Below are 26,754 nucleotides of genomic sequence, written 5' to 3' on the forward strand. Positions count from 1 at the left end.
TTTTTTGATACCCCTTTATCACTTTTTCTTTTAACATCTGTTTTGTCTGTTTATAATACTGTTTGTTGTTCTAGGTTTCTTTTGACTTTTCTTTTTTCCTGCTCTTTATTTTTTTCTTTTTATGTTCTTCTGTTATAGTTATGTCTCTGGGAAACAGAATATAACTGGGTTTTAATTTTTACTATTGTGGTAAAATATAGATAGCTTTAAACCATTTTCAGCATACATTTCAGGGACATTAAATACATTCACATTGTTGTTCAACCATCACCATCACTCATCTTCAAAAATTAATCTTTCCAAATTGCTGTAATGGTTCTCCATTGTTTCCTCCTCCCAGCCCTGACAACCAGTGTTCTACTTTCTGCCTCTATAAACTGAGTACTCTAGGCTCCTCCTGTAAGTGGAATCACCCAATATTTCTCCTTTTATATTTAGTTAATTTCACATTCACATACCATAATGGCTTCAAGGTTCACCCATGTTTTAGCATGGGTCAGAATTTTGGATTGAAAAAAAATTTTTTCTGGCACTCTAATGAAACAGAAAAATCCTACAGTCTTCAAAAGAAAACCATTAGCTGGGACCCAGCAAGGGTCAAATGATGTCACAGAGGTCCTACTTTTGTGGGTGAGGGGAATAGGTTAACTGGTCCTTCATTCTGGAGATAATCTCTCAGTTAGACATCATGACTAGGGCCTCAGTTCATGTCATATGAACTGAGAACCACATGGAAGCTCCCAGATCCACCACTTCATCCTTCTACTGGAATGCCAGACCATCCACTGCACTGGTTTGCTTTTTTAATTAGCTAATTAATCAATTAATGAATTGAATTTTACCCATTTACTTTATGTGCTCAAAAAAGTTTCAAATTTTCAAAATTTTCAGATGTCATCCTTTCTGTTTTAATGTTTTATTTAGCTTGTTATTTTTCTTCTGTCATAGCCAGAAGAGTATAACATTTCTAGACAGAAAAATGTATGACTGACTCCCTTCATTGTTCACCTGTCACAACACTGTTAATCGGCTATACAGCAATACAAAATAGAAAGTTTATAAAGACAAAAGAATATATTCATGTGGAATCTAACTCATTATCACAAACCGGGAGTTCCTTTGGGGGTATTTCTATGACTTTTATTTCCTCTTTAAAGTGGTTTAAATTCAGATATTAATTATATAAAAATATTTTTTGTATATCTTTGCCACTTCAACGATGTGTTCTGAATGTTTATTAGTATTAATTATATTACACAAACACTGTTGATAGAAAATATAAATATTTCTTTCTTCCTCTTCATGAATGCTTTAAAAATTGTGGTAAAATATACATAACATGAATTTGATGATGTCAGCCATTTTTAAGTGTATGGCTCTGTGGCACTAAGTACATTCACATTGTTCTGCAGTCATCACCACCATCCTTCTCTGGAACGTTTTTTACATTTATAAATTGAACTGTGTATCCATTAGTACTAATTCCCTTTCATGAGTTTTTAGGTGTATACTTTGAGTGCTTTCTTGAATGTACTACAATTTTATATCCTGCCAAACTTAGCCTTATAACTGTGACTTTCCATTTTTAAAATCAAACTAAAGCTAGACAACACTGGGCACAGAGCATTCAAAGAAATACATACAGGAAGAACTAAAACAAAATAAATAACATTAACTTTACTACACAAAATAAAATCTAATGTTTTCAATCTTAGTGTTCAATTTTGCTAAAAAATGCTATTTGTGACCCCTTATATCCATTCCAGTATTCTTGCCTGGAGATTTCCATGGACAGAAGAGACTGGTGGGCTATAGTCCTTGGGGTCACAAAGAGTTAGACATAACTGAGTGACACATACACATACATTTTAATTTAATATTCTATTCAAAAGGTTACTTCTTGCAAATTAAAAACAGTGCATTACATGATACAGTTGAAAAGGGAAGTTCAGTTCAGTTCAGTTGCTCAGTTGTGTCCGACTCTTTGGGACCCCACCGACTGCAGCACACCAGGCTTCCCTGTCCATCACCAACTCCTGGAGCTTGCTCAAACTCATGTCCATTGAGTCGGTGATGCCATCCAACCATTTCATCCTTTGTCATCCCCTTCTCCTGCTTTCAATCTTTCCCAGCATCAGGGTCTTTTCCCATGAGTCAGTTCTTTGCATCAGGTGGCCAAGGTATTGGAGTTTCAGCTTCAGCATCAGTCCTTCCGATGCATATTTAGGACTGATTTCCTTTAGGATGGACTGGTTGGGTGTCTTTGCAGTTTAAGGGACTCTCTAGTGCCTTCTCCAACACTACAGTTCAAAAGCATCAATTCATTGGTGCTCAGCTTTCTTTATAGTCCAACTCTCACATCCATACATGACTACTGGAAAAACCAGAGCTTTGACTAGATGGACCTTTGTTGGCAAAGTAATGTCTCTACTTTTTAATATGCTGTCTAGGTTGGTCATAGCTTTTCTTCCAAGGAGCAAGCATCTGTTAATTTCATGTCTGCAGTCACCATCTGCAGTGATTTTGGAGTCCCCCCAATATAAAGTCTGTCATTGTTTCCACTGTTTCCTCATCTTTTTCCCATGAAGTGATGGGACCAGATGTCATGATCTTAGTTTTATGAATGTTGAACTTTAAGCCAAGTTTTTCCACTCTCCTCTTTCACTTTCATCAAGAAGCTCTTTAGTTCTTCTTCACTTTCTGCCATAAGGGTGGTGTCATCTGCATATCTGAGGTTATTGATATTTCTCCCGGCAACCTTGATTCCAGCTTGTGCTTTATCCAGCCCAGCAATTCTCATGATGTACTCTGCATATAAGTTAAATAAGCAGAGTAACAATATACAGCTTTGACGTACTCCTTTTCCTACTTGGAACCAGTCTGTTGTTCCATGTCCAGTTCTAACTGTTGCTTCCTGACTTGCATACAGATTTCTCAAGAGGCAGGTCATGTGGTCTGGTATTCCCATCTCTTGAAGAATTTTCCACAGTTCATTGTGATCCAACAATCAAAGGCTTTGGCATAGTCAATAAAGCAGAAATAGATGTTTTTCTGGAACTCTCTTGATTTTTCAATGATCCAACAGATGTTGGCAATTTGATCTCTCGTTCCTCTGCTTTTTCTAAATCCAGCTTGAACATCTGGAAGTTCACAGTTCACATACTGTTGAAGCCTGGCTTGGAGAATTTTCAGTATTACTTTACTAGCGTGTGAGATGAGTACAATTGTGCAGTAGTTTGAACATTCTTTGGCATTGCCTTTCTTTGGGATTGGAATGAAAACTGACCTTTTCCAGTCCTGTGGCCACTACTGAGTTTTCCAAATTTGCTGACATATTGCATGCAGCACTTTCACCGCATCATCTTTTAGGATTTGAAACAGCTCAACTGGAATTCCATCACCTCCCTAGCTTTGTTCGTAGTGATGCTTCCTAAGGCCCACTTGACTTTGCATTCCAGGATGTCTGGCTCTAGGTGGATGATCACACCATCGTGATTATCTGGGTTGTGAAGATCTTTTTTGTATAGTTCTTCTGTGTATTCTTGCCACCTCTTCTTTATATCTTCTGCTTCTGTTAGGTCCATACCATTTTTGTCCTTTATTTTGCCCATCTTTGCATGAAAGTTCCCCTTGGTATCTCTAATTTTCTTGACGAGATCTCTAGACTTTCCCATTGTATTATTTTCCTCTATTTCTTTGCATTGATTGCTGAGGAAGGCTTTCTTATCTCTTCTTGCTATTCTTTGGAACTCTGCATTCAGATGCTTATATCTTTCCTTTTCTCCTTTGCTTTTCACTTTTCTTCTTTTCACAGCTATGTGCAAGTCCTCCTCAGAGAGCCATTTTGCTTTTTTGCATTTCTTTTTTTGGGGAATGGTCTTGATCCCTGTCTCCTGTACAGTGTCATGAACCTCCATCCATAGTTCTTCAGGCACTCTATCAGATCTAATCCCTATTTTGTCACTTCCACTGTATAATCGTAAAGGATTTGATTTAGGTCATACCTGAATGGTCTAGTGGTTTTCCCTACTTTTTTCAATTTAAGTCTGAATTTGACTAGATTAACCTTTGTCAGCAAAATAATGTCTCTGCTTTTTATTTTTTATTTTTTTTACAAGCTCCCAATCCTGAATCCCCCTCCCACCTCCCACCCCATATCATCTCTCTGATGTCTCTGCTTTTTAATATGTCATCTAGGTTGGTCTAGCTTTTCTTCCAAGAGCAAGTGTCTTTTAATTTCATGGCTACAGTCTCCATCCACTGTGATTTTGGAGCCCAAGAAAATACAGTCTGTCACTGTTTCAATTTTTTCCCCATCTATTTTCCATGAAGTGATGGGACCAGATGCCCTGACCTTTGTTTTTTGTTTTTTATTTTATGTGGAGTTTTTTTTAAATTCTTATAATTTGAGATTATGGCATATACTATCAATCCGTGACAGGTCTGGTAGGCAGAAGGCCAATGTTAAGTTTTAAGCCAGCTTTTTCACTGCCCTCTTTCACTTTCATCAGTAGTGTAAATAAAGGTGAATCTTAGTTGATTTTGTTAGTTGTTGTTCAGTCACTAAGTTGTTTCTGACTCTTTGCAACCCCATGGACTGCAGCATGCCAGGCCTCCTTGTCCCTCACCATCTTCTGGAGTTTGCGCAAATTCTTATCCACTGAATCAGTGATGCCATCCAGACATCTCATCCTCTGCCGTCCTCTTCTTTTGCTTTTGATCTTTCCTGGCATCAGATTCTTGAAAGAGGAAGCTCTGAGTTGTGGTGTTTGATGATTTCCATGGGGTAAATAATCCCACCATGGCTAATTCCAATGGCTTAATTAATGGCTAATACCAGTGGCTTAACTTAAAAATTTTCTGATATTTAACAATCTGCTATTGTGGGTTGGTACAAGCTGGCTCTAGCTCAGTAATGATCCTAAAGCTTTAGTTCTGATGTCAGAGAGTTGTCTCTGAAAGTCCGAGGAATGTCCAAAGTTTATTATAACATCTGTACAATAGGAAATACAGCGTATAAACCATAAAAGAAGTACCTCAGTTGTCAGGTTATCCTGAATCCTTCAGAATTCAGTATTAACTGTGTTTACACACAGCTGCCTGTTAATATTGCAACTTTCTAAGAGAATCCTTTTATATCTTGGTAATTGAAGCATACTAATTTGTTAGCAATGACAAAATAATCTTTGAGGAAAGATAACTGTTAGATGATTTGTTTTTGCTAAGAAAAACTGCATCAAGTCAAACATTTATCATGAGATATTTTTGTTGTATTAAGATTAATTTTACTTATTTCTTTAAAGGTTTTAAAAATTTAAAGTCACACATGGGCTCACATTATGTTTCTGTTGGACGACACTGGTCTAAAGGATATAGTTTAGACAAAAGTGATTCCAGATGAAAGTCTGAGATAGAACAAGAAATGAAAAAAAGAATAAATAAATATATGGTTAAACGTGGACATATATGATTGCATAAACAACAATAACATAGGTTTGGGGGTCAAAAAACAAGATAGAATAAAAATATATGGCAGCAATAGCTTGTTAAGTCTGGGGCAGCAGTAATGAGGATTACAGTGATCTGAAGTCCTGTGTTCTTCTGGAGAATAGCCAAATTCACTTTGGATAAGTAACTTATGCATGTTAAAATGTCTAGAATATAGAGTATCCAATTGCCTAAGTGGTAGAGGAAAATAGAATAGAAATTAGAAAGCAGTTCCTTAAAAAAGCCAAGAAGGGAGAGCAAAAGCATGGGACTGATCGCATAAACTAAGGTTTTGGAATTAAATTTATCTCTATAAAAATTATGGGGGAGGGGGGCACTTGCCTGATGGCTTTGCAAAAAAGAATCTGCCTGCAGTACAGGAGACACAGGAGATGTGGGTTCGATCCCTGGGTCGGGAAGATCCACTGGAGAAGGAAATGGCAACCTGCTCCAGTATTCTTGCCTGGAGAATTCTTTGGACAGAGGAGCCTGGAGGGCTACAGTCCATGGGGTTGTAAAAAGTTGGACAGTGATGAAGCACACACACACACACACACAGAGAGTAAGTATAAATGTTCCAATTGAAAGACAGAGATTATCTGACTAGATTTTTTAAATTACTTAAAAAATTAACCATTTATAAGAGGCACATTTAAAGCCTAAGCATATAGAAAGACTGAAAATGAAAGAATTGCACAAGATATATTAATATAATGTATATACCTAAAAATTTCAATAGCAGATAAGATAGACTTTAAAACAACAAAAAATTACTAGAAATAGATCAGATTATTACATAAATTAAACAGTATCAATTCTGTCACAACCCTTCTCCCCACCTCAACATTATACTTTCAAGGTTTATCTACTGGTTCATGTTTTATTTGGATACCAAGAATCCCTGCTAGGGGCTTCCTGGTGGCTCAGTGGTAAAGGATCTGCCTGTCAGTGCAGCAGACAGCTAGGTGTTCAATCCTTGGGTCAGGATGATCCCCTGGTAGAGGGCATGGCAACCCACTCCAATATTCTTGCTTGGAGAAGCCCATGGACGGAGGAGCCTGGTAGACTACTCTACTGTCCATAGGGTCCATAGGGTCACAAAGAGTCAGACATGACTGAAGCAACTTAGCAGGCAGGCAGGCAGGCAATCCTTGCTAGATGCATGGAAGCCCTTCCCTCCCCCTTCAGGAATTTATGGATATTGGGATGCCTACATTGACTTGTAGGTTCTAATGTATATGAGATAGTTACTCATATTGTCAGCCTCAAAAATATTCCCTGAAAGGAAAAAGCTCCTTGACATTGGTCTTGGCAGTGGTTTCCTGGATATGACAACAAGAACACACGGAACAAGAGCAAAAACCAAGTTGGACTGTATAAAACTAAAAGCTTATGCACAACATAGGAAACAATGAAATAAAAAGGCAACCTTTGGAAAGGGAGAAACTACTTGCAAATCGTATCTGGTAAGTTAATATCCAAAATGTACTTAGCAAAAAATCACATATTCAATTAAAAAGTGGGCAGAGGAACTGAATAGACATTTTTCCAAAAGAAGATGTACAAATGACCAACAGGTACATGAAAAGATGCTCAACATCACTAATCACCAGGGAAATCCAAATCAAAACCACAATGAGATATCACCTGATACCTGTTAGAATGACTGTTATCAGAAAGATAAGAAATAACAAGTGTTGGTGAGGATGTGGAAGAAAGGAAGTCTTTTTGCACTGTTGGGAGTGTAAATTTCTTTAAAAATTAAAAGCAGATCTACCATATGATCCAACAATCCCATTTCTGGGTGTATATCCAAAAGAAATTAGCACAGGATCACAAAAAAGATATCTGTACCCCCATGCTCATTTCAGCACGATTTATGATAGCTAAGATAGGAAACAATAATCTATCAACAAATGGATAAAGATGTAGTGTGTGGGACTTCCCTGGTGGCCCAATGGTTAAGAATTCACCTTGTAATGCAGGGGACACAGGTTTGATCCCTGATGAAGAACCTAGATCCCACTTGCCAAGGAGCAACTAAGCCCACCCACCACAACTACTGAACCTGTGTACTCTGGAGCCCATGTGCCACAACTAGAGAGTCCATGTGCTGCAACGAAAGATCCCACACAGTACAGAGACCCAGTGAAGCCAAATAAATAAATTAATCTAAAAAAGAGAAGATATAGTGTTTATGTATACACACACACACACCATGGACTATTATTATTCAGCCTGAAAAAGAAGGAAATCCTGCTATTTCTGACAGCTTGGATAAAGCTAAGTAAAATCAGTCAGAGAAAGACAAATACTGTATGGTAACACTTACATGTGGAATCTAAAAAAGCTGAAACTTGGAAGAACCAAGGGTAGCGTCATGGTCCCAAGCGCTGGAGGTTGGGGGGCAATGGGGAGATATTGGATCAAGGGTATAAACATTCAGATTTAAGATTAATAATTTCTAGGAAGTTAATGTACAGCATGGTGATTATAGCTAACACTCTTGTTTTATATACTTGAAAGTTACTAAAAGAGGAATTCTTAAATGTTTTCACCACTAAAAAGAAATGGTAATTATGTGATAGGATGGAGGTGTTAGCTAAAGCCATGGTGGTAATCATATTGCAATATATAAAGGTATCAAGTCAACACATTGTACACCTTGAACTCATGCAATGTGTGTCTACTCTATCTTAGTAAAGCTGGGGAAAAAAGTAAGACATTGAAATAATAAAAACAAAACAAAAAATCCCAGCAGGTGAAGAACTTGGATTTCATCTGGAGCAAAAGAGAGTAAAGATAGGGGTGGTGGCTCTGGTCTGTATTATGGTCAGGAAGTGAGATGGTTGGAGTGTTCCACCAAAGGGCCGGTTTAAACTTATCTGCCAACACCAAGGGAGAGTGCCTGGACTTTCTTAGGGGTTGGCCTAGACGTGAGGCAAAAGGGAAAGGGAGAATAGTGGGACTTGAATACTGTCAGTGGTCAAATAGTAAAAACAGTCAGACTCAGAATTCTCAGGTTATCCAGTGGTTAGGACTCAGTGCTGTCACTGCCAGGGCCTTGGGTTCCATCCCTGGTCAGGGAACTAAAATCCCATAAGCTGAGGGCCATGGTCAAAAAAAGTCAGACTTCTTATTATGTCCATCAATCTAATTTATTTTAACTAGTATATAGCATTCTGTCATTGATGTAGTTTTATCAATTTATACTTCCATGTCTTGAAGCAGTTAAGTTTGCATTTTGTTCAAAGGGTGAGGGGAGGCCATTAGAAGGCCTAAGTGTGACAGTGATATGATCTGATTAATAGAAAAGTAACTCTGGCTGTTTGTGGGGACTTGGGGGTGGTAAATAAGAGTGGAAACAAGGGGACAGTTATTATTGTAATCATTAGGATGAGAGACATTGGATAGGGTGGTACTGGTGGAGATTCTGATGAATGGTTAGAATTCAGGATATACTCTGGAGACAGAGTTCATAGAATCTTTGATGGATTGGATATGGGCTGTGACAGAATGATTCCTAGTTTTTAGTCTCACTAATGAAATGAAGACTGGGCAACAAGGGTATGGGACAGGGGAATCAAGAGTTGTTTTGTCTGTATTAAATTTGAATATTGGGACTTACCTGGTGGTTCAGGGGTTAAGAATCCACTATCAGTGCAGGGGACATGGGTTTGATCCCTGGTCCAGAAAGACTACACATGCCTCGGGGTAATAACTAAGCCCCTGTGCCACAACTACTGAGTCCTGTGTGCCCTAGAGCCCATACTCCGCAATAAGAGATGCAACTGCCATGAGAAGCCTGAGCACTGCAGCTAGAGAGTAGCCCCTGCTTGCTAAAACTAGAGAAAGACCATGCACAGTTTAAAAAAAAAAGAAAGAATAATAATAAAATAAATAAATTGAAATACCTTTTATACTTGCAAGTAGAAATGTGGAATGTGCAGCTTCTTATGCATACTGGAAGCTCAGGAAAGAGGTCAGAGCTGGAGAGCTACATTTAGGATCCTATTTAAAGCCACAGACTGGATGAAATTACCTGGGTATATAGAGAGAGATGAGAAAGAATTTTCAGACCTCCAACAGTTAGATATTGGGAAGAGAAGAGGACCTTGCAAGGGAAACAGAAGTGGTGGAGGCCAATGAAAACATAAGTGACATCAGGAGAGTGTGGGGGGTGAGTCAGGAGCCACATGAAAACAGTACTTTAAGAAGTAGGGAGCAACTTCCCTGGTGATCCAGTGGTTAACAATCTGCCTGTCAATGCAGAGGACATGGGTTCGATCCCTGGTCCGGGAAGATCCCATATACAATGGGGCAACTAAGCCCACATGTCCTGCTACTAAAGTCGTCATGTGTTCTAAAGCCTGTGCTCCACAACAAAAGAAGCCACTGAAATGAGAAGCCTGCTCATCAGAGGAGGAGTATTCCCTGTTCACCGCCAACTAGAGAAAGCCTGAGCAACAACGAAGACCCAGTGCAGCCAGAAAGAATAAATCAATAAATTTTTTTTTAAGTAAGGAAAATCACTATGTCAAATGCTGATAGATTAAGATGAACTCTATGTTTGGTGGTTTCTTACAAAACTAAGTGTACTCTAAACAAATGATCCTATAATTGCACTCCTTAGTGTTTACCCAAAGGACTTGAATTTTTATGTCCAGACAGAAATCTGCACACAGATGTTTATAGTAGCTTTATTCATAATTGCCAAAATTTGGAGGCAACCAAGATCCCCTTCAGTAGGTGAGAGGATAAATAAACCATGACACATCCAGACAACGGAATATTATTCAGCTCTAAAAAAAAGCAATGAGCTATCAAGCTATGAAAAAACACGGCAGAAGCTTAAATGCATATTACTAAGTGAAAGATGCCAAACCAAGAAGGCTACATACAGTATCATTCCAACTATATGACATTCTGGAAAAGAATACAATGAAAAGACCAGTGGTTGCAATGGGGGAAGAGATGAGTAGGTAGAGCACAGAGGATGTAGGAGGTGGTGAAAATACTCTTACGTGATACTGTAATAGTGGATTCGTGTCATTATACATTTGTCCAAAGCCATAGAATGTGCAAGACCATGAGTGAATCTTAATGTGAAACTATGGACCTGGGGTGATTATGATGTGTCAGTGTACATTTGTCAGTTGTAATAAATGTACAACTCTGGTGGGAGATGTTACTAATAGGGGAGGCTGTGCATGAGTGGGGGCAGACAGCATATGAGAAATCTCTGTCCCTTCTCAATTTTGCTGTGAACCTAAAATTGGCCTAAAAAAAACCTTTTTTAATGACTACCTTAAAAAATAAAGCTACTATGAAAACAAACAAACAAAAAGATTAGCTCTGTGAATAGACCAAGATCATTGGAGCCCTTTTGTTACTTTTGAACTTTGATTTTCCTGTATTTTGACACCTTAATTATAGTCCTCAGTATTTGTAAGTATTCTTATGGGGATATCAAAACCCACCCTGCAACTCCCATCCCATTCTAAGTATATCATTAGACGTAGAATGAAAAAGATTAAAGAATTAAAAAGCGCTGGAGGCCTTGTATCTGTTGGTAGCCATTTAACCTACCCCATAGTGGCATCCTGGTGTCAAGCAGCTGTGTATATGTTTTAAAAGCCCATCCGAATGCTCTCGAGGGCTTTTTATATCATGAGTTAGAACTGCCTGGAAGATCTGATTGGCCCAATTCTGCAAAGAGGGTTCCAATAGGTTTTAAAGCCTTCTGTCTCATTTCTTTCTGCATTTGTTATTAGCTCAATAAATAAAAAATAGAGGAATTACCCAGTCACTAATTTGCTTTTTTATCAAGCAGAGTTCGTGTTTTAATAAATTGCCATTTTTTGTATTATTGAACATGTGCTATAATATGCCTGTAATTCAAACATTAAACTTTTTATTATAGTATTTGTTTCCTTTCCCGTACATAGTTTCTTCAGCTGTAGTTTTTACCAGGATGTTTGATCATTTATTGCTTCTATATGATGTCTCTTAGTAAAATGTTTGCTTTCTTCCTGAATTATTGCATTAAAAATTAATATTTATTTTTCTCTGATCATAGGAGTGATGAATGATGCCCTTTAAAAAATTCCTAAATTTCCTTTTTTAAGGCATAATATTCTTTTTTGCTACTGTCATGTTTTAGGTTAGTGTTGCCTTTCCTGTATTTTTAGGAAATGTTAGGTTGAGCTATGAAATTGCTGACATTTGACCATTTCTGGCTACAGAAATGGCAATTTCAAATGGTTCAATCTGATACTTTTGCTTGCTTTAGTAATATTACTTAAGAGTCACTCAGCCTTTCAGTGAAATGTCTGACTTTAAGTTGTCCCAGATTAATTTGACTGGAGCTTGGATAGTTCGCTGAAACCTGATCCCACGCGCACTCTTTTCTCAAAGCATTGCTTCCATAGAGAAGGAATTACTGCCCTCTTCTTTAACGCCTCTCCTTTATCTTTACTGGCCTCTCCAATAGCCATGTATTATACTTCAGCATTTCTTTCAGTGTGCTCTGTAATTGCTAAGACCTGCACAGAAGTAGCAATGAGACTTCACTTTTAGAAAAAAAGTTGTATTTGGATATAAATGTCGAAGGTGCTCCAGTTTACAGCCTTGTGGATATTTGCAGGTTGTTTTTCATTTTATGAAAGCCGCTGCCAGTGTTGGTCTGGGTAAGGGCACCTTGCCCACCAGCCTTCCTGCTTCCTTCTCACGCACTTTCTCAACCACCTGGAGAAACGTCCTGTGCATTCTGCCCCCTGTTTCCTTCTCCTCGGTCTCTGGCTGGCCCTGGTCCTTTTTTTTTTAAACATCAGAATCACCTTTTATTATTTATTTATTTGCATTATAGTACAGGTATATTTCTTTTTTCCTTTTTAATCAACTTTAAGTATAATTTGCATACAATAAAATTAGTACATTGTTAAGAGTTCTGGTGCTGGTCCTTTATTTCAGGCCCTTCCATTCTTCTTGAGGTGTGGATTATTGGTAATAAAAATGGTTTGTGTTTATGGAGGATTTTGTGCCAAACACTGTGCTTTCTATATGTATTTGTTCCTTTAGTCTTCCCAGTAACGCTATGGTGCTGTTATTATATCCATTTAGAGGTGAGGCAGAACCCGCTACGTAATTTGCAGGGCTCGATACAGAACAAAAATGTAGATGTCTTTTTTAAAAATGATTAAAGGAGAGCGCCAAAAATGATTAAGGATTTCAAGAGAGGGACAGCATTAACCAAGTGTAGAGCCTATCTATGTGTGGTCCTTTCTGCAGCTACACAGGTCGCAGGCCAGTGAAGGTAGCCCTGGGGTGAGGCATCTGAGGCAGAAGGTGGGTAAGTGAAAGTCCCACCTTATGACATGATGAACTTGCATCAAACCGATGTCTGCAGACTCCCCAAGCCAACTTGCCTAACTGCTCTGCTGCACTGTCATCGTCTCTCCATTAGTCTCTCTCTCTGGTCTTGCCCCACTCCATTCAACCAAGGTGTGATCTTTCTGAAACTGAAATCTGACCACATGACTCTTCTGTGGGATGGTCTTCTGTGCCGCTGCCTTTGAATAAAGTCTAAACTTCTTGGTACTGAACCTAACACCATGTGGGATCTGGTTTCTGGCCAGTCCTGGTCTCATTGCCTCCCAACATGTGCCATATACGCTTTGGTCATCCTGCCCTCCTTGGAGATCTGGAAAATACCATGCTTTTTCATGCCTTCTTGGCTTTTCATATGCTAGTCTTTTTAAAAATGTATGTATGTATTTATTTATTGTTTTTGGCTGTCCTGGGTCTTCATTGCTATACGCAGGTTTTCGCTAGTTTGCAGTGAGCAGTGGCTACTCCTTGTTGCAGTGCACGGGCTTCTCATTGCTGTGGCTTCTCTTGTTTTGGAGCACGGGCTCTAGGTGTATGGGCTGCGGTAGTTGCAGCACCTGGGTCAGTAGTTGTGGCGCCCAGGCTTAGATGTTCCAAGGCATGTGGGATCTTCTCAGTCCTCTGTCCCCTGCATTGGCAGGTAGATTCTTAGCCACTGGACCACCAAGGAAGTCCGCTAGTCTTTTCCTCTGCTATCCCTCCACATCCAAGTTCCCAGAAAATTCATATTCATTCTTGAACATCCGGTGTAAATATTTCTTTCTGTCTGAAGCTCCAAGAGTTGGCACCTTTCTCCTCTGTGGCCCCAGTATCTTTCAATAATTTCTGTTCAGGTGCTTATGGTGGTATGTGGTTGTCTTTGGTTTTCATGCCTGTCCCTCTGAATAAACTGACCTCTTCATGGGCAGGAACAATGTGTCTTATTTGGTGTTGTGTCCCCTTGTGCTTATCACAGGGTTTGACATAAGGTGTGTGTTGTGCGTGTGCGTGCCAAGTTGCTTCAGTCGTGTTTGACTCTTTGCAGACTTATGGACCCCACCAAGCTCTTCTGTCCATGGGATTCTCCAGGCAAGAATACTGGAGTGGGTTGCCATTCCCTCCTTCGATCTTCCTGACTCAGGGATCACACCCGCATGTCTTAACATCTGCTGCATTACAGGTGAATTCTTTACCACTGAGCCACTGGGGAAGCCTAAGGGGCTTGTGTTAGATCAATGCTAACTGTGTTGACTTAAATTCAGGACTGGCCTAGGTAGGGATATGATGATAGTTTAACAGGACCAACCAAAGAAGGCTTTGGCTGTTGGTGACAGCCCCAAAGTGTCACTGGATATCTGTCTGAAAAGATGAGGTTAGATGGATACGTATGTAGTCACAGAAAGTCCCACACTCACCTGGGACCAAGGACAGGTATGAACTGTAAAGTCTCGACCTTTCACTGCTGTGAGGTCACTCCAGATCATGGCGCATGAGCCCATCAGCACCTGGGATGGTCACTTGGAGAGACTGTTGGAAGCTCCTGCCCCTTGAGGTCATCATGGGGAAAGAGAACATATTCACTGCTCAAATGTGGAAGGAAAATTATTTTCCTTTTATTTCTCCCAAGGTAATTGGTTGAGTGCTTCAAAGAGAATTTCAACTTTATGCAATGATTTATATTAGAGCCTAAACAGAAAATATAAAAGCATCAGATTTGCTAAATAAACCTAAGTAATTAGCAGGCTAACCAGTTATTTTTCAGTTTATTATTTTTTGCTTCATAGGTATATGATTCATAGCGTCCCATTCTGCTGAGTCTACTGTGTATGTGAGCCCTGATGCTTAAATGAGCATCATCACAACCCTTAGAGCATATTGCCTGTGGGTTGGGAAAAAGTAATACTGTTTCTACTCCAAAACCTTTTATATGGATTGCTTTGTGATCCTGATCACAGAAATGTTCCTTCTTTTTCTATCAGCCTCTTTAACTGAAAGGCATTTTCTTGAAAAGGTATGTGTTAGTCGCTCAGTCATGTCCTACTCTTTGTGACCCCATGGAAGGTAATATAGTCCCCCAGGCTCCTCTGTCCATGGGATTCTCCAGGCAAGAATACGGGAGTGGGTTGCCATTTACTTCTCCAGGGGATCTTCCTAACCCAGGTATTAAACCTGAGTCTCCTGCATTGCAGGCAGATTCTTTACCATCTGAGCCACCAGGAAAGCCCCCTTGAAAAGGTGTTTGTTCCCTGAATAGATTGAGGCTATGGAGATAATACTTAACGAACTTTTTGAAGTTGTAATTCTAAGTTTTGTCTTACTCTGTTTCTAAAAAAGAGATATGGATTGTTTTCTTTCTCCCTTTACCATGTGGTCACATGGATTATTTCCCAGTGTCCCCGGGAAAGCCCACTTAAGCTTTTGCACTCCACTTTATCCCATCACACCTGCTCCCTGCCTCCCCGACACACTTTGTGCAAATGACTACCCGTTCTCCTCTGTCTACCGCCTGAGTTGGACTGAACTGTTCAGGAAGGGACAGGGGAAGAGGAAGAAATGATATCCGATTATCTTATGTGCTCAGAAGAAACTGGCCCATGACTTTATACTCGAAAGTGATTCAGGATGTAATTTTGCTGGACGTTAACTTTCCTTGAGGATCTTAAATATGCTCTTCCTTGGTGTTCTGGCTTTGAGAGTTACCGTTCAGAAGTATTATGCCAAGCTGTCTTTCTTTTCCTTAAAAGTCATGTTGTCTTTTTGCCTGAATCCTGAAAGCTTTTTTTCCCTTTTTTTCTTTATATTTCCATTGTTTTTCTAGAATGTCTTAGTATTGACCACTTTGTGTTGTAAATATGAAGGTTCAAGTCTTCTTTTATTTCAGGGAGGGATTTTTGATGATAGTTTTAAAATTTCCTTTCATTTTCTTCCTATGCATGTTAGCTTTCTTTTGCTTATCTTCTGTGTTTATTGTTCTTCCCTTAATGTATTTTATTCATTTCTGTTTTATTTCCTTCATTTTTTTTTCTTATTTCCACACATTTATTCTCTTACTGTACTTTCTGTGGTTTCCAGTTATTCCTTTTAGTTTCATCTTCATTCTTGAAATGTGTTTTTCTTCTTTAGAATTGTTTCTGAGCTTGTCAACTCTTCATATCTGCCTATTTTCTGGCTACCTCATTTCTGAGCTTTGCTAGTTCTGGCTTATGCTCTTCTTTCATAACTTTTCCTATTTTCTTAATTTTGTTTCTGTTTAAAAAAAATTTTTTTTGGGGGGGGTTTCACTATGCAGCATGTAGGATCTTAGTTCCCCAACTGAGGATCGAACCCATACCTCCTGCATCGTAAGTGTGGAGTTTTAACCACTGGATTGCTAGGGAAGTCCCTTTTTAAAAAATTTTGTCTAACTCATTTTGAAATATTAGCTCACTGTTTTCAAATGCTTTGTAGTCATGTTCTTCTGGTAAATATTTATTTTCTGTATATGTGTTATTTGCATCACTTTTTTTTTTACTTTTTGGTATTTTTGAATGTGAGATTGATTATAATCTTTTTCTGTTGCTGAAATGGTATTTTTACAAGGAAGTTCATGTGTAGAGGATGGAGAGGGCCACAATATCTTTCTTTATTTTTTGGTTTTATGATCAAGTATTTAATGGTTCTTATGCATTCACCTCTTCAGTGCTTTCTACTTGCTTCTCCCTGTCCCCTCCTCCACTGACGTCTGAACACTCTTCTCTTTTATGCCCAGGTGCCCTGCTCTGATCAACTTGCTGTTCTTCTGCTATTCCTCCTCCCTGTGTGTTTCTACCTGCCTGAAAGGGAGCCATTGGGTGTTCCTGAGTCCTGACGGTCAGCTGCCTTTCAGCCTTCCTGTAGTGACCTTGCTTTGATCGTGAAGCCCCTTCCACCTGTTGTGCCTACATCCACATCTAAGTGGGAGCCCTTCCTTTTGAAGCTAACTACTTGTGGGTCATCTCTCAGTTCTCCAGCACTGAGGACCCAGGTTTCTCCCTTGCTTCTGCCTTGCTGTCCTTCTCTTGTGGGTCTTACTGTGGTGAGTGATTTGGCCCCGGCCACTTGTACCATAAGGTTCTTGGAGACTCTTTGTGAGATGATTTTGTTGATGATGTCATCCTGGGTTTTGGCTTCTACCATCCTATCTGATTTTGTTTATGAGGGGATTTGGGGAAATTATAAAACCATGCTGTCTTCACTTCTGTCTTATCTCTCCTTTCTTTTTGTCCATTTTCACAGTCTAAAGTCCATTCTTTTTTGTGTACTTGAGAAAAAACCCTTCTTATTATTATTTTAAAATTTATTTTTGGATGTGGTGGGTCTCCGTTGTTGTGTGCAGGCTTTCTCGAGTTGCACTGAGCAGGGGTTACTCTTTCTTGTGGTGTGTGGGCTCATTGTAGTGGCTTCTCTTGTTGCAGAGCATGAGCTGTAGGGAGTGCTGGCTTCAGCACATGTGGTCTCAGTAGTTGCAGCTTGCAGGCCCTACAGTGTGAGCTCAGTAGTTGTGGCACATGGACTTACTCCATCACTTGTGAGATCTTCCCAGACCAGGGATCGAACCAGTGTCCCCTGCACTGGGACGTGGACTCTTAACCACAGGACCACCAGGGAGGTCCCTGTGTACTTTCTGATTTGGGCTTAAAAGAATCCTCTGAAGATTCATTCTACATAGAAATGACTCATTCCATTCTCTAGGGGTAGAGTCTTGGCTGTTATTCATGTTGAAGTATAGGCAGAGCATAATCAGATGTGGGAGCCGTGAGTTCTTAGCTTTCTTATACAGAAAAGGGTAAAGCAAAGAGAATTTTTACAATGTGATAGAAACTGCACATTAATTTGTGTGCGTGTTTTGTTTTGTTTGGAGGTGATAATTTTGCAATGTTTTACTACTAAAAAGTCTGATTCAGTGCCACATACCTATATTTAAAGTAAAGGAAGCATCCTGCTTCTTTATGTTTTTGTCTTTTTTTTCTCCTTCTTACACATTGTTTTTATTTTATTTTTGCTTTATTGAGTAACTGATACTTTTAGTAGCATCATGATCTAGAATTTTCTGATATACATGTTTTATTCTGGATTTGAGTTCAGAACTTGCTTTAGGGTTATATTGGTAATAATTTTGTATTTTGGATAGGACTGTTGTTAGAATCTATTTTAAAAGCCTTGGTTTACTTGTCAACTGCCAATTTATTGACTGTAGAAATAATTACTATTGTTCTCAGATATCTTTGAAAAATCGTTAGTATCTTCTGAAGTATGGTAACATATAATTCTTGTGCTATCTTCTATAAATTATGACTTCTTGTAAAGTATCAGTTTGATTTCCAAAATACTTTATCATGCTTTTTTCACACTACATAATTCATTACATTTTGATGTATTTCAATTATGTGGGTGGAAAAAGTGAATCAGAAAAATATATGAGGCTAAATGGAGTAGGAGAACTAGAGGAAAAAGAAACAACACTTAGTCAAATGCATCAGATCGAGTAGGATTTATACCAGGAATGCAAAATTGGTTTACATTAGGAAAACCAATCAATATATTTCATCATATTGACAGACAAAAGGAGAAAAACCATATGATTATCTCCATAAATACCAGAAACCATTTGAAAAATTTCTAAATCAACTAAATATTAAAACTCCCAGCAAACTAGGACTAGAAAGTAACTTTAAGAATCTCTTTTTAACAAAGAGTTAGAAATATAAAGAATAAACAGAGATGAAGATTATAATAATTAAAATGAAAAATAGACTAGAAGAAAAAATAGTAGATTAGATGATAACAAAGGAATGGATTAGTGTAGGGAGAGTAGAGGAAATAAATCAGTGAAACTGAGCAGAAAAAAAGAGTGAAAAGAATTGAGGACAGTTTAAGAGACCTCTGAGACAACATCAAGTATAATGACATTTGCACTATAGAGATCTCAGATGGAGAACAGAGAGAGAAAGGGGAAGAGAACATCCTTGAAGACATAACAGCTGAAAACTTCCCTAACTTGGGAAGGGAAACAGACATTCTGGTCCAGAAAACACAGAGAGTTCCAAATAGAATCAACCCAAAAATGACCACACCAAGACACTGAATAATTTAAATGGGAAAAGTCAAAGATAAATAATATTAAAGGCAACAAGGGAAAAGAAAGAAGTTACTACAAAGGAACTTTCATAAGTCTATCAGCAGAGCTGCTCAAGCTCAGCAGACCAGAAGGGAATGGCATGGTATATTTAAAGTGATGAAAGGGGAAAACTCATAACCAAGAATACTCTACCTGGCAAGTTCAGATTTGTTGGAGAGATCAAAAGTTTTACAGACAAGCAAAAACTAGAAGAGTTCAGGACCATCAAACTAGCTTTATAAGAAATGTTAAAGAGACTTCTTTAAGCAAAAAGAAAAGGCTGCAACTAGAAATATAAAAATTATGAAAGAAAAAAATCTCATTGGTAAAGGCAACTATACAGGAAAATAGTAAACCAGCCATGTATAAAGCTAGTAGGGAGCTTTCCTGGTGGTAGAGTGGATGAGAATCTGCCTGCCAGTGCAGGGGACATGGGTTCAATCCCTGGTCTGGGAAGATTCCACATGCCGTGGAACAGCTAAGCCTATGTGCCACAACGCCTGAGGCCACTTGCAAGCTGCAATTACTCAGCCTGTGTGCTGCAACAACTGAAGCCTGTGAGCCTAGAACCTGTGCTCTGCAACAAGAGAAGCCGCTGGAATGAGAAGCCCTTGTACCACAAGGAAGAGTAGCCCCTGCTCACTGCAGCTAGAGAAAGCCCACATGAAGCGCTGAAGACCCAGCACAGTCAATAAAATAATAATAATAATAAATAAACTAAAGAAAAAAACTTAAAAAAATAAAGCTAGTAGGAAGTTTACAAGACAAAAGTAGTAAAATCCTCTATGTCTGCAGTAAGTAGTTGAGATAGAAAACAAAAAAAATATTTTTTAAAAATGTCAAAAACAGTAAACATGGTGAGGGAGAGTAAAAATACAGGGTCATTAAAATGCATTTGAACTTGAGATGATCATATATATATGTATTTATTGCTATGTACAGTGTGGGGAATATAGTCTATGACTAGGTAATATCTTTGTTGACATATAACTAGACTTATCATAGGGATCATTTTGAAATAGAATAGAAAAGTCCAATATCTGATATTAAAAATTCACTAAAGGGGCTCAACAGCACATTTGAGGAAGTAGAAGACTCAGTAAATTTGAAAATAGATAATTGATATTATCTAGTCTGAGGAACAGAAAGAAAAAAGAATAAATAAATATGAACAAGGCCTTAGAGACCTGTAGGGTACCCAAACATATGCATAATAGAATTCTAGAGGGAGGAAAAGAAAGAAAAAAAAAAGAATATCTAAAGAAATAATGGCAGAAAACTCAAATTTCTACATATTGAAGGAGCTGAATAAACTTCAAATAAGATAAACTCAAAGAAATACACACCTAGGAACATTATAATCAAACTGTTGCACATAAAATACATCTTTCAAAGGGAATCTTGAAAGTGAAAGAAGTATCTCATCTTGTGCAGAGGATTCTTAGTAAGATTAACAGCTCATTTCTCATCAGAAACCATGGAAGCTAGAAGGCAGTGAGATGATATATTAAAAGAGCTGAATGAAAAATTTATCCAAGAATTCTGTATGCAGCAAAATCATCATCCCAAAGATACAGCAGTTAATACATTTCCAGATTTAAAAAACTAAAACTTTACCACTGGCAGATGTGCCCTACAAGAAATACTAAATGTTGTCTTTTAGGCTGACGTGAAAGGACACTAGAGAGTGACTTAAATCCACATGCTGAAATAAAGAGTTCCAGTAAAGGAACTACATAGGTAAACATAAAAGACAGCATAAATATGATTTTTGTTTGTAACTTTTATTCCTCCTATCTGACTTAAAAGATAACTGCATAAAGCAGTGATTATAATAAATTTGTGTTGATGGGTATGCATTGTATAAAGATGTAGCTTTTATGCCAATAACAGCACAAAAACAGAGAGGAATGAAGCTATATAGAAGCAAGGGTTTTGAAATTAAGGTATTGAAATTAAGTTGATCTAAATTAGATTGTTACAAGTTAATGATAATCTTCAGGAGAAATTATGTAGAAAATAATGGGGAAAAATGAATATAATTAGTAAAAGAAATGATGGGAGACTTGAAATGGTACAATAGAAAGTATCTATTTAACATACAAGAAGGCAGTAATGGAGAAATACAGGAACAAAAAGAACATGAAACATGTAGACAATTACTGGTAAATATAAATCTTACCTTATCAGTAATTATATTAAATGTAAATGAATTAAATACTTGAAATGGTAAAATATTAATTCTAACGGGACTGTGAAAATTTAGGCAGAAATTAAAACAAGAACAGAGGGGAGGAGCGGCGCCCGGACCCCGCGCTCGCCGAGCGCCCTCCAAGGATATATAACGAGAGGCCTGATGTGATTTTCAAATTATGAAAGACAGAATGCAGGAATCTGGCCTTAATGTGATAGAAAGACTCTTGATCTTGGTGTCCAAAAGACAAAGGTTTGAATTTCAGCTCTGTTAGTTTTACTGTGATCTTGGCTGGATGTCACGATGACAACAGTAACGGGGACTGCAACAGTTCCTCAGAGGGGGAAGACGGAAGATGATTCTGCCTTGTACGAGTCCCCGTCAGCTCACATTATTGAAGAGACCGAATATGTGAAAAAGATTCGAACTACTCTGGAAAAGATCCGAAATCAAATATTTAGAGATGAAGTAAGACATAGCAGTACAAATCACAAACTAGATGCAAAGCGCTGTGGAAACATTCAAAACGGCTCTGAGTCTGCGATGGATTCCTCTTGTGGCAGTTTGGATCCGCTCATGGAAAGGATAAAAGAGAAAGACCTACAGCTCTTAGAAATGAACAAAGAGAATGAAGTGTTGAAAATCAAGCTCGAAGCCTCCAGAGAAGCAGGAGCAGCAGCTCTAAGAAATGTGGCCCAGAGATTATTGGAAAACTATCAAACACGGTCTGAAGAAGTTAGAAAGAAGCATGAGGACAGGCGGCACCTCCTCCAGGTTGACAAACTTGAAAAAGAACAGAAATTAAAACAACATGTTGAAAATCTGGATCAAATTGCTGAAAAGCTTGAAGAAAAACATAAGCGAATCACAGAGTTGGAGAATCTTGTACAAAGAATGGAAAAGGAAAAGAGAACACTGCTAGAAAAAAAAACTGTCTTTGGAAAACAAGCTTCTACATCTCAGATCCAACGCTACAAATGCTAAAAGTTGCCAGGATCTTCAAAAGGAGATTTCCCTCCTCCAGGAGCAGATCTGACATCTGCAGTTTGTGATTCACTCCCAGCATCAGAACCTGCACAGTGTCATCCAGGAGATAGAGGCCTTAAAAAATAACTTAAAAGAACAAGATAAGAGAATTGAAGATCTGCAAGAAAAAGTTAACATACTGGAAGCCCAGAACAAAGAACTAAAAACCAAGGTGGCACTCTGGCCTGAAACTCCTAGCACGAAGGTATCTAAGGCTGTCTCTACAAGTGAACTGAAGACTGAAGGCACAACCCCATATTTGATGTTGGTGAGACTACGGAAATGAACTGGCTGGCTGGAGATCTGAATGAGAAAGACTGCTACTTGGGTCTTATTTGTTCCTTGAAACAGTCTAAACACATATTAAAATGGTTCAATGCCAGTAAAAAAATAAAAATAAAACAAGAACAAAAACAAACAACAAAAACTACACAAAAATATATAGTATTAAAACCCCATAGATATTAAAAATATTCACATAAAGCAAAGAAAATAGAAAAGAGGAAGCAGAGAAAATTAAAATGGGAAAAATAGAAACACTTCTCTTCCAAACATATCAATAATTATCCAAATTTATCAATAATTATATTAAATTAACTATTTGCACACACTGACTGAAAGTCAGATTTTCAAATTGAACTAAAAAACATGAGCCAACTATGTGCTGTCTAGAACTCATTCTAAATACAATTATGTAAGTAAATTAAGAATAAGATGTTAGAAAAAATACACTATCAAATCCTAGTAAAAGATAACTAGAGAAGCTATATTAATATAAATATTAATTTTGGAAGGTAAATTATAAGAGTTAAGAAGGACATTACATAACAATAATGGGCCAAGTCACCATGAAGATATAACCATTTTAAATGTGTGTGCATCTGACAACAGAGCTTTGAAATACATGAAGTGAAAACAGGGATAGAACTTAAAGAAGAAATCTACAATTATAGTTGGATATTTCAACACCTCTCTCAGTAATTTATATAACAGAAACTAACAAGGATATAGAATAACTGATCAACACTATCAACTAACTGAATCTAATTGACTTGTATAGAACACTCCATTCACCAACACAACATAACATTTTTATCAAACACACATGGGACATTCACACATTCACCCCTTGTGTCATAGAACAAATCTTAACAAATTTGAAATTAAAGTCATATGAAGCGTATTCTCTGAGGCCGAGTGGAATTTCATAGAATATAGGAAGAGAGACATTGTAGACTCTGATTAAAAAATTGTGTTTGTTTTTTAATGCTGAATAACAATATTATGACAAACTGAGTGGTTTAAAACAGAACACATTTATTATCTTAATTTTCCGTGGGTCAGTAGTTCAAACATGGCTTAGATGAGCCCTGTGCTTAGAGTCTTACAAAGCTGCGATTATGTTGGTCCAACTGGGGAAGGATCCATTTTGTTAACATTTAGTTCCTTGAGGTTGTAGGACTGAGATCTTTTGTTTTTTTCTGGCTGTTGGCTCAAGGTGTTCTCAGTTTACAGAGGCTCCCTGCAATTTCTTACCACTTAGGATTCTCCAACATGGCCATTTATTTCATAATTTGTTCTTAGTGTGGAAACCCCTCTCTATATTTGGTGTTAGATGTGCAAGTAGAGAAACAATTTTCCTTTGGTATTTCTCAGTTCTGCTCTCTGGGGTCTTGGTTCTGCTCTCTGAGTCATTCTTCCCTTTTCGTGAAAGGTAGGATGTGTTTGCACCTGAGTTTTATTAGCCTGCTCCCTACCAATAGAATGCTGGGTATCCTACAACTTCCTTTCATTTTGTATTCTTTTTCTCTTTCAATCTATTCTCTTAGTTTCTGTTGAAATAATTTTCTCAGGAACTTTCTGGGCCTTTCATGGGTTTCACTTAGATTTACTCCATTCTAACAAAGTCACACACATACAGATCTTTTTGAGATAAGCCCTTCTCTACCTGCCCAGAGTGTTGGGGAATATCTTCCTAAGTGCCTACAGGCTGTAGGTTTGGTTGAGAGGGTGTATGAGGCCCAGTCTTCACCTCTTGAAAGGGCATTTTGAGTGACTGAATACTCCAACTTTTTGGTCTTTCTGAGATTTAAGTAGAAGTTTGTACAGTCACACCCTCAGCTTTTTCTATAGAGCATACTCTCCTGATAGTGCTTAGAAATTATTTGTTAGTATATTTGGAAAGTTTGAGAATTTTAAAAATCATCAAGTTCTGGTTCCTTTTGTTTAACAGCTCTTCTCTTATTTATCTCTTTCATTTCTCATTTTACTATAAGCAGCAATAAGAAGCCAGGAAACACCTTTAATACATTGCTTGGAAATTTCTATAGCTATATAGACAAGTTAATTATGTACAAATTTGGTTTTCCATATAACTGCAGAAGACAGTTTAACTAAGTTTTCTGCCACTACATAACAAGGATCCCCCTCCTTCATTTTCCAATAATGTGTTTCTCGAGAATTTCCTTTTAACTGTCACTAGCAATATCCTCCAGTTTCACATTTCTTCTAACAGACTGTTTCAGGAAATTAGGCTTTCTCTATGATGCTTTTCAAAATTCTTCCAGCTTCTGTCCACTGCTTGGTTCCAAAGCCACTCCTTAAATTTTTAGATTTTATTACAGTAGCACCATACTCTCAGGTAACAAAATCTTTATTAGTTACCTTTTGCTGTTCAGTAGGTCTGGGTTGTCAAAACCTTGCCCATCCAAAGGAAGGTTTGGTCCTTGCCTGGCTCCTGGGAATATCCCGCCTGTTAAGAGCGGCTTTGTTTAGCTGAGGCCTTGGGCCATGCTAGATAGTTTATGCTAACTGCGATGTGTGTGGGTACCTTGGGGTACACATATGTGTTTGATCTCTGGAAAGGCTGGAGACTGAAGGTCAGCCATACAGGCAGTCAGCTGCGCCGATATAACCAACTGTCATTGAAAACCCTGAATACTGAGCTTCCTAGGGAATAGTCTGTGCGTTGTCACACACCATTTGTGAGAGAATTAAGTAAGTTCTGTCCACATGACTCTACTGGGAAAGGACAACTGAAACCTATGCCTGGTCCTTTCCTGCATTCTGCGCTATACATCTTTTTCTTCTGCTGATTTTAATTTGTATTCTTTAACTACAATAAACTTTAACCATGGTTATAATGGTTTTGCTAAATGATATGAATCCTTATGGGCTTCCCAGGTGGCTGAGTGGTAAAGAATCTGCCTGTTAATGCAGAAGACAGAAGAGATGTGGGCTTGATCTCTAGGTTGGGAAGACCCCCTTGGAGAAGGGAATGGCAACCCACTCCAGGATTCCTGTCTGGAAAATTCCATGGACAGAGGAGTCTGGTAGGCTATAGTCCATGGGGTCATGACTGATAAACTGAGCATGCACACATGTATGAATCCTTATAGCAAGTTATTGAACCTGATTACAGTTTTGGGGACCCTTGAACACAGCTCTATAACAATTTATCACAAGCTTAGTGACTTAAAAGAAAGCACACTGGTTGCTCACAAGAGTCTAGGCGTAGATTAGCTGAGTCTCATGAAACTGCAATCAAGGGATTGACTGGAATATGTTTTTATCTGAAGGCTTGACTGGGGAAGAATCTACTTCAAAGTTCACCAGAGCTGTTGGCAGAACTCATTTTCTTATAGTTGTTTGATGGAGGGCCCTAGCATCTTGCTGGCTATTGGCTGCCTTCAGGCCCTAGAGGCCACCTTTAACTTCTCAGCAAGAAAGCCATATGGGCCTCCCATCATGGCTGTTCATTTCTTCATAGCCAGCTAGAGAGAGAGTCCTAGAGTGAGTTTAATAGGAAGATGGAGTCTTATATAACATGATCATGGGAATGACATTCCATCAATATTGCCCTATACTGTTGATTAGAAGTAAATCACAGGTCTATTCACAGTCATGAGGAAGGGATTGATCAAGAGTGTGATACCAGTGAGTGAGATTGGGGGTTTGCTTTAGACTATAACTCTTATGAGGAATTTCATCATAAAGGGAAAGAAAAATAGGATATTAGCCAGGGGACGAAGTAAGGTCAAAAACTTTATTGAGATGGGAAAAATGTATGCTGATAGGAATGATCCAGTACAGAGGAAATAATTGATGAATTGCTGCTTTTTTTATATTATATTCTTTTTTGTTGTTTTTTAAATGTTTATTTGAGTATAGGAGATTTATGAAATTGTGTTAGTTTCAGGTACAGCAGAATGAATCAATTATATATGTACATATGTGTGGAATTGGGGGTTTGCCTTAGACTATGTCCAATATAACTCTTATGAGTAATTTCATCATAAAGGGAAAGAAAAATAGAGTATTAGCCAGAGGATAAAGTAAGTGAATCAGTTATATATATATACATATATCTACTCTTTTTAAAGATTCTTTTCCCATATAGATCATTACAGAATATTGAGTAGAGTTCCTTGTGCTATACACTACATTGTTATCTGGGATTGCTGAATCATATGGTAGCTCAACTTTCAGTTTTTTAAGGAACCTCCATACTGTTCTCTGTAGCGGCCGTACCAATTTTCATTCC

General features: G+C 38.1%; 1 protein-coding gene and 1 long non-coding RNA gene across 2 annotated transcripts in view; both read left to right on the plus strand.

The window, feature by feature from the left end:
- LOC120872637 overlaps positions 1–26,754 on the plus strand; it is a 223,297-nt gene that overhangs the window by 93,166 nt on the left and 103,377 nt on the right. The gene's annotated exons all lie outside the window — the stretch shown is intronic.
- LOC120872636 (coiled-coil domain-containing protein 68-like) lies at positions 21,387–22,596 on the plus strand. Its single transcript, XM_040253138.1, is given in 2 exon segments — positions 21,387–22,109; positions 22,111–22,596. Coding segments are annotated over 2 exon segments (1,008 nt in total). The 5' UTR covers positions 21,387–21,488; the 3' UTR covers positions 22,498–22,596.

This window comes from Oryx dammah, unplaced genomic scaffold (assembly GCF_014754425.2).
Source record: "Oryx dammah isolate SB20612 unplaced genomic scaffold, SCBI_Odam_1.1 HiC_scaffold_13, whole genome shotgun sequence".
Classification (NCBI taxonomy): Eukaryota; Metazoa; Chordata; class Mammalia; order Artiodactyla; family Bovidae; genus Oryx; species Oryx dammah.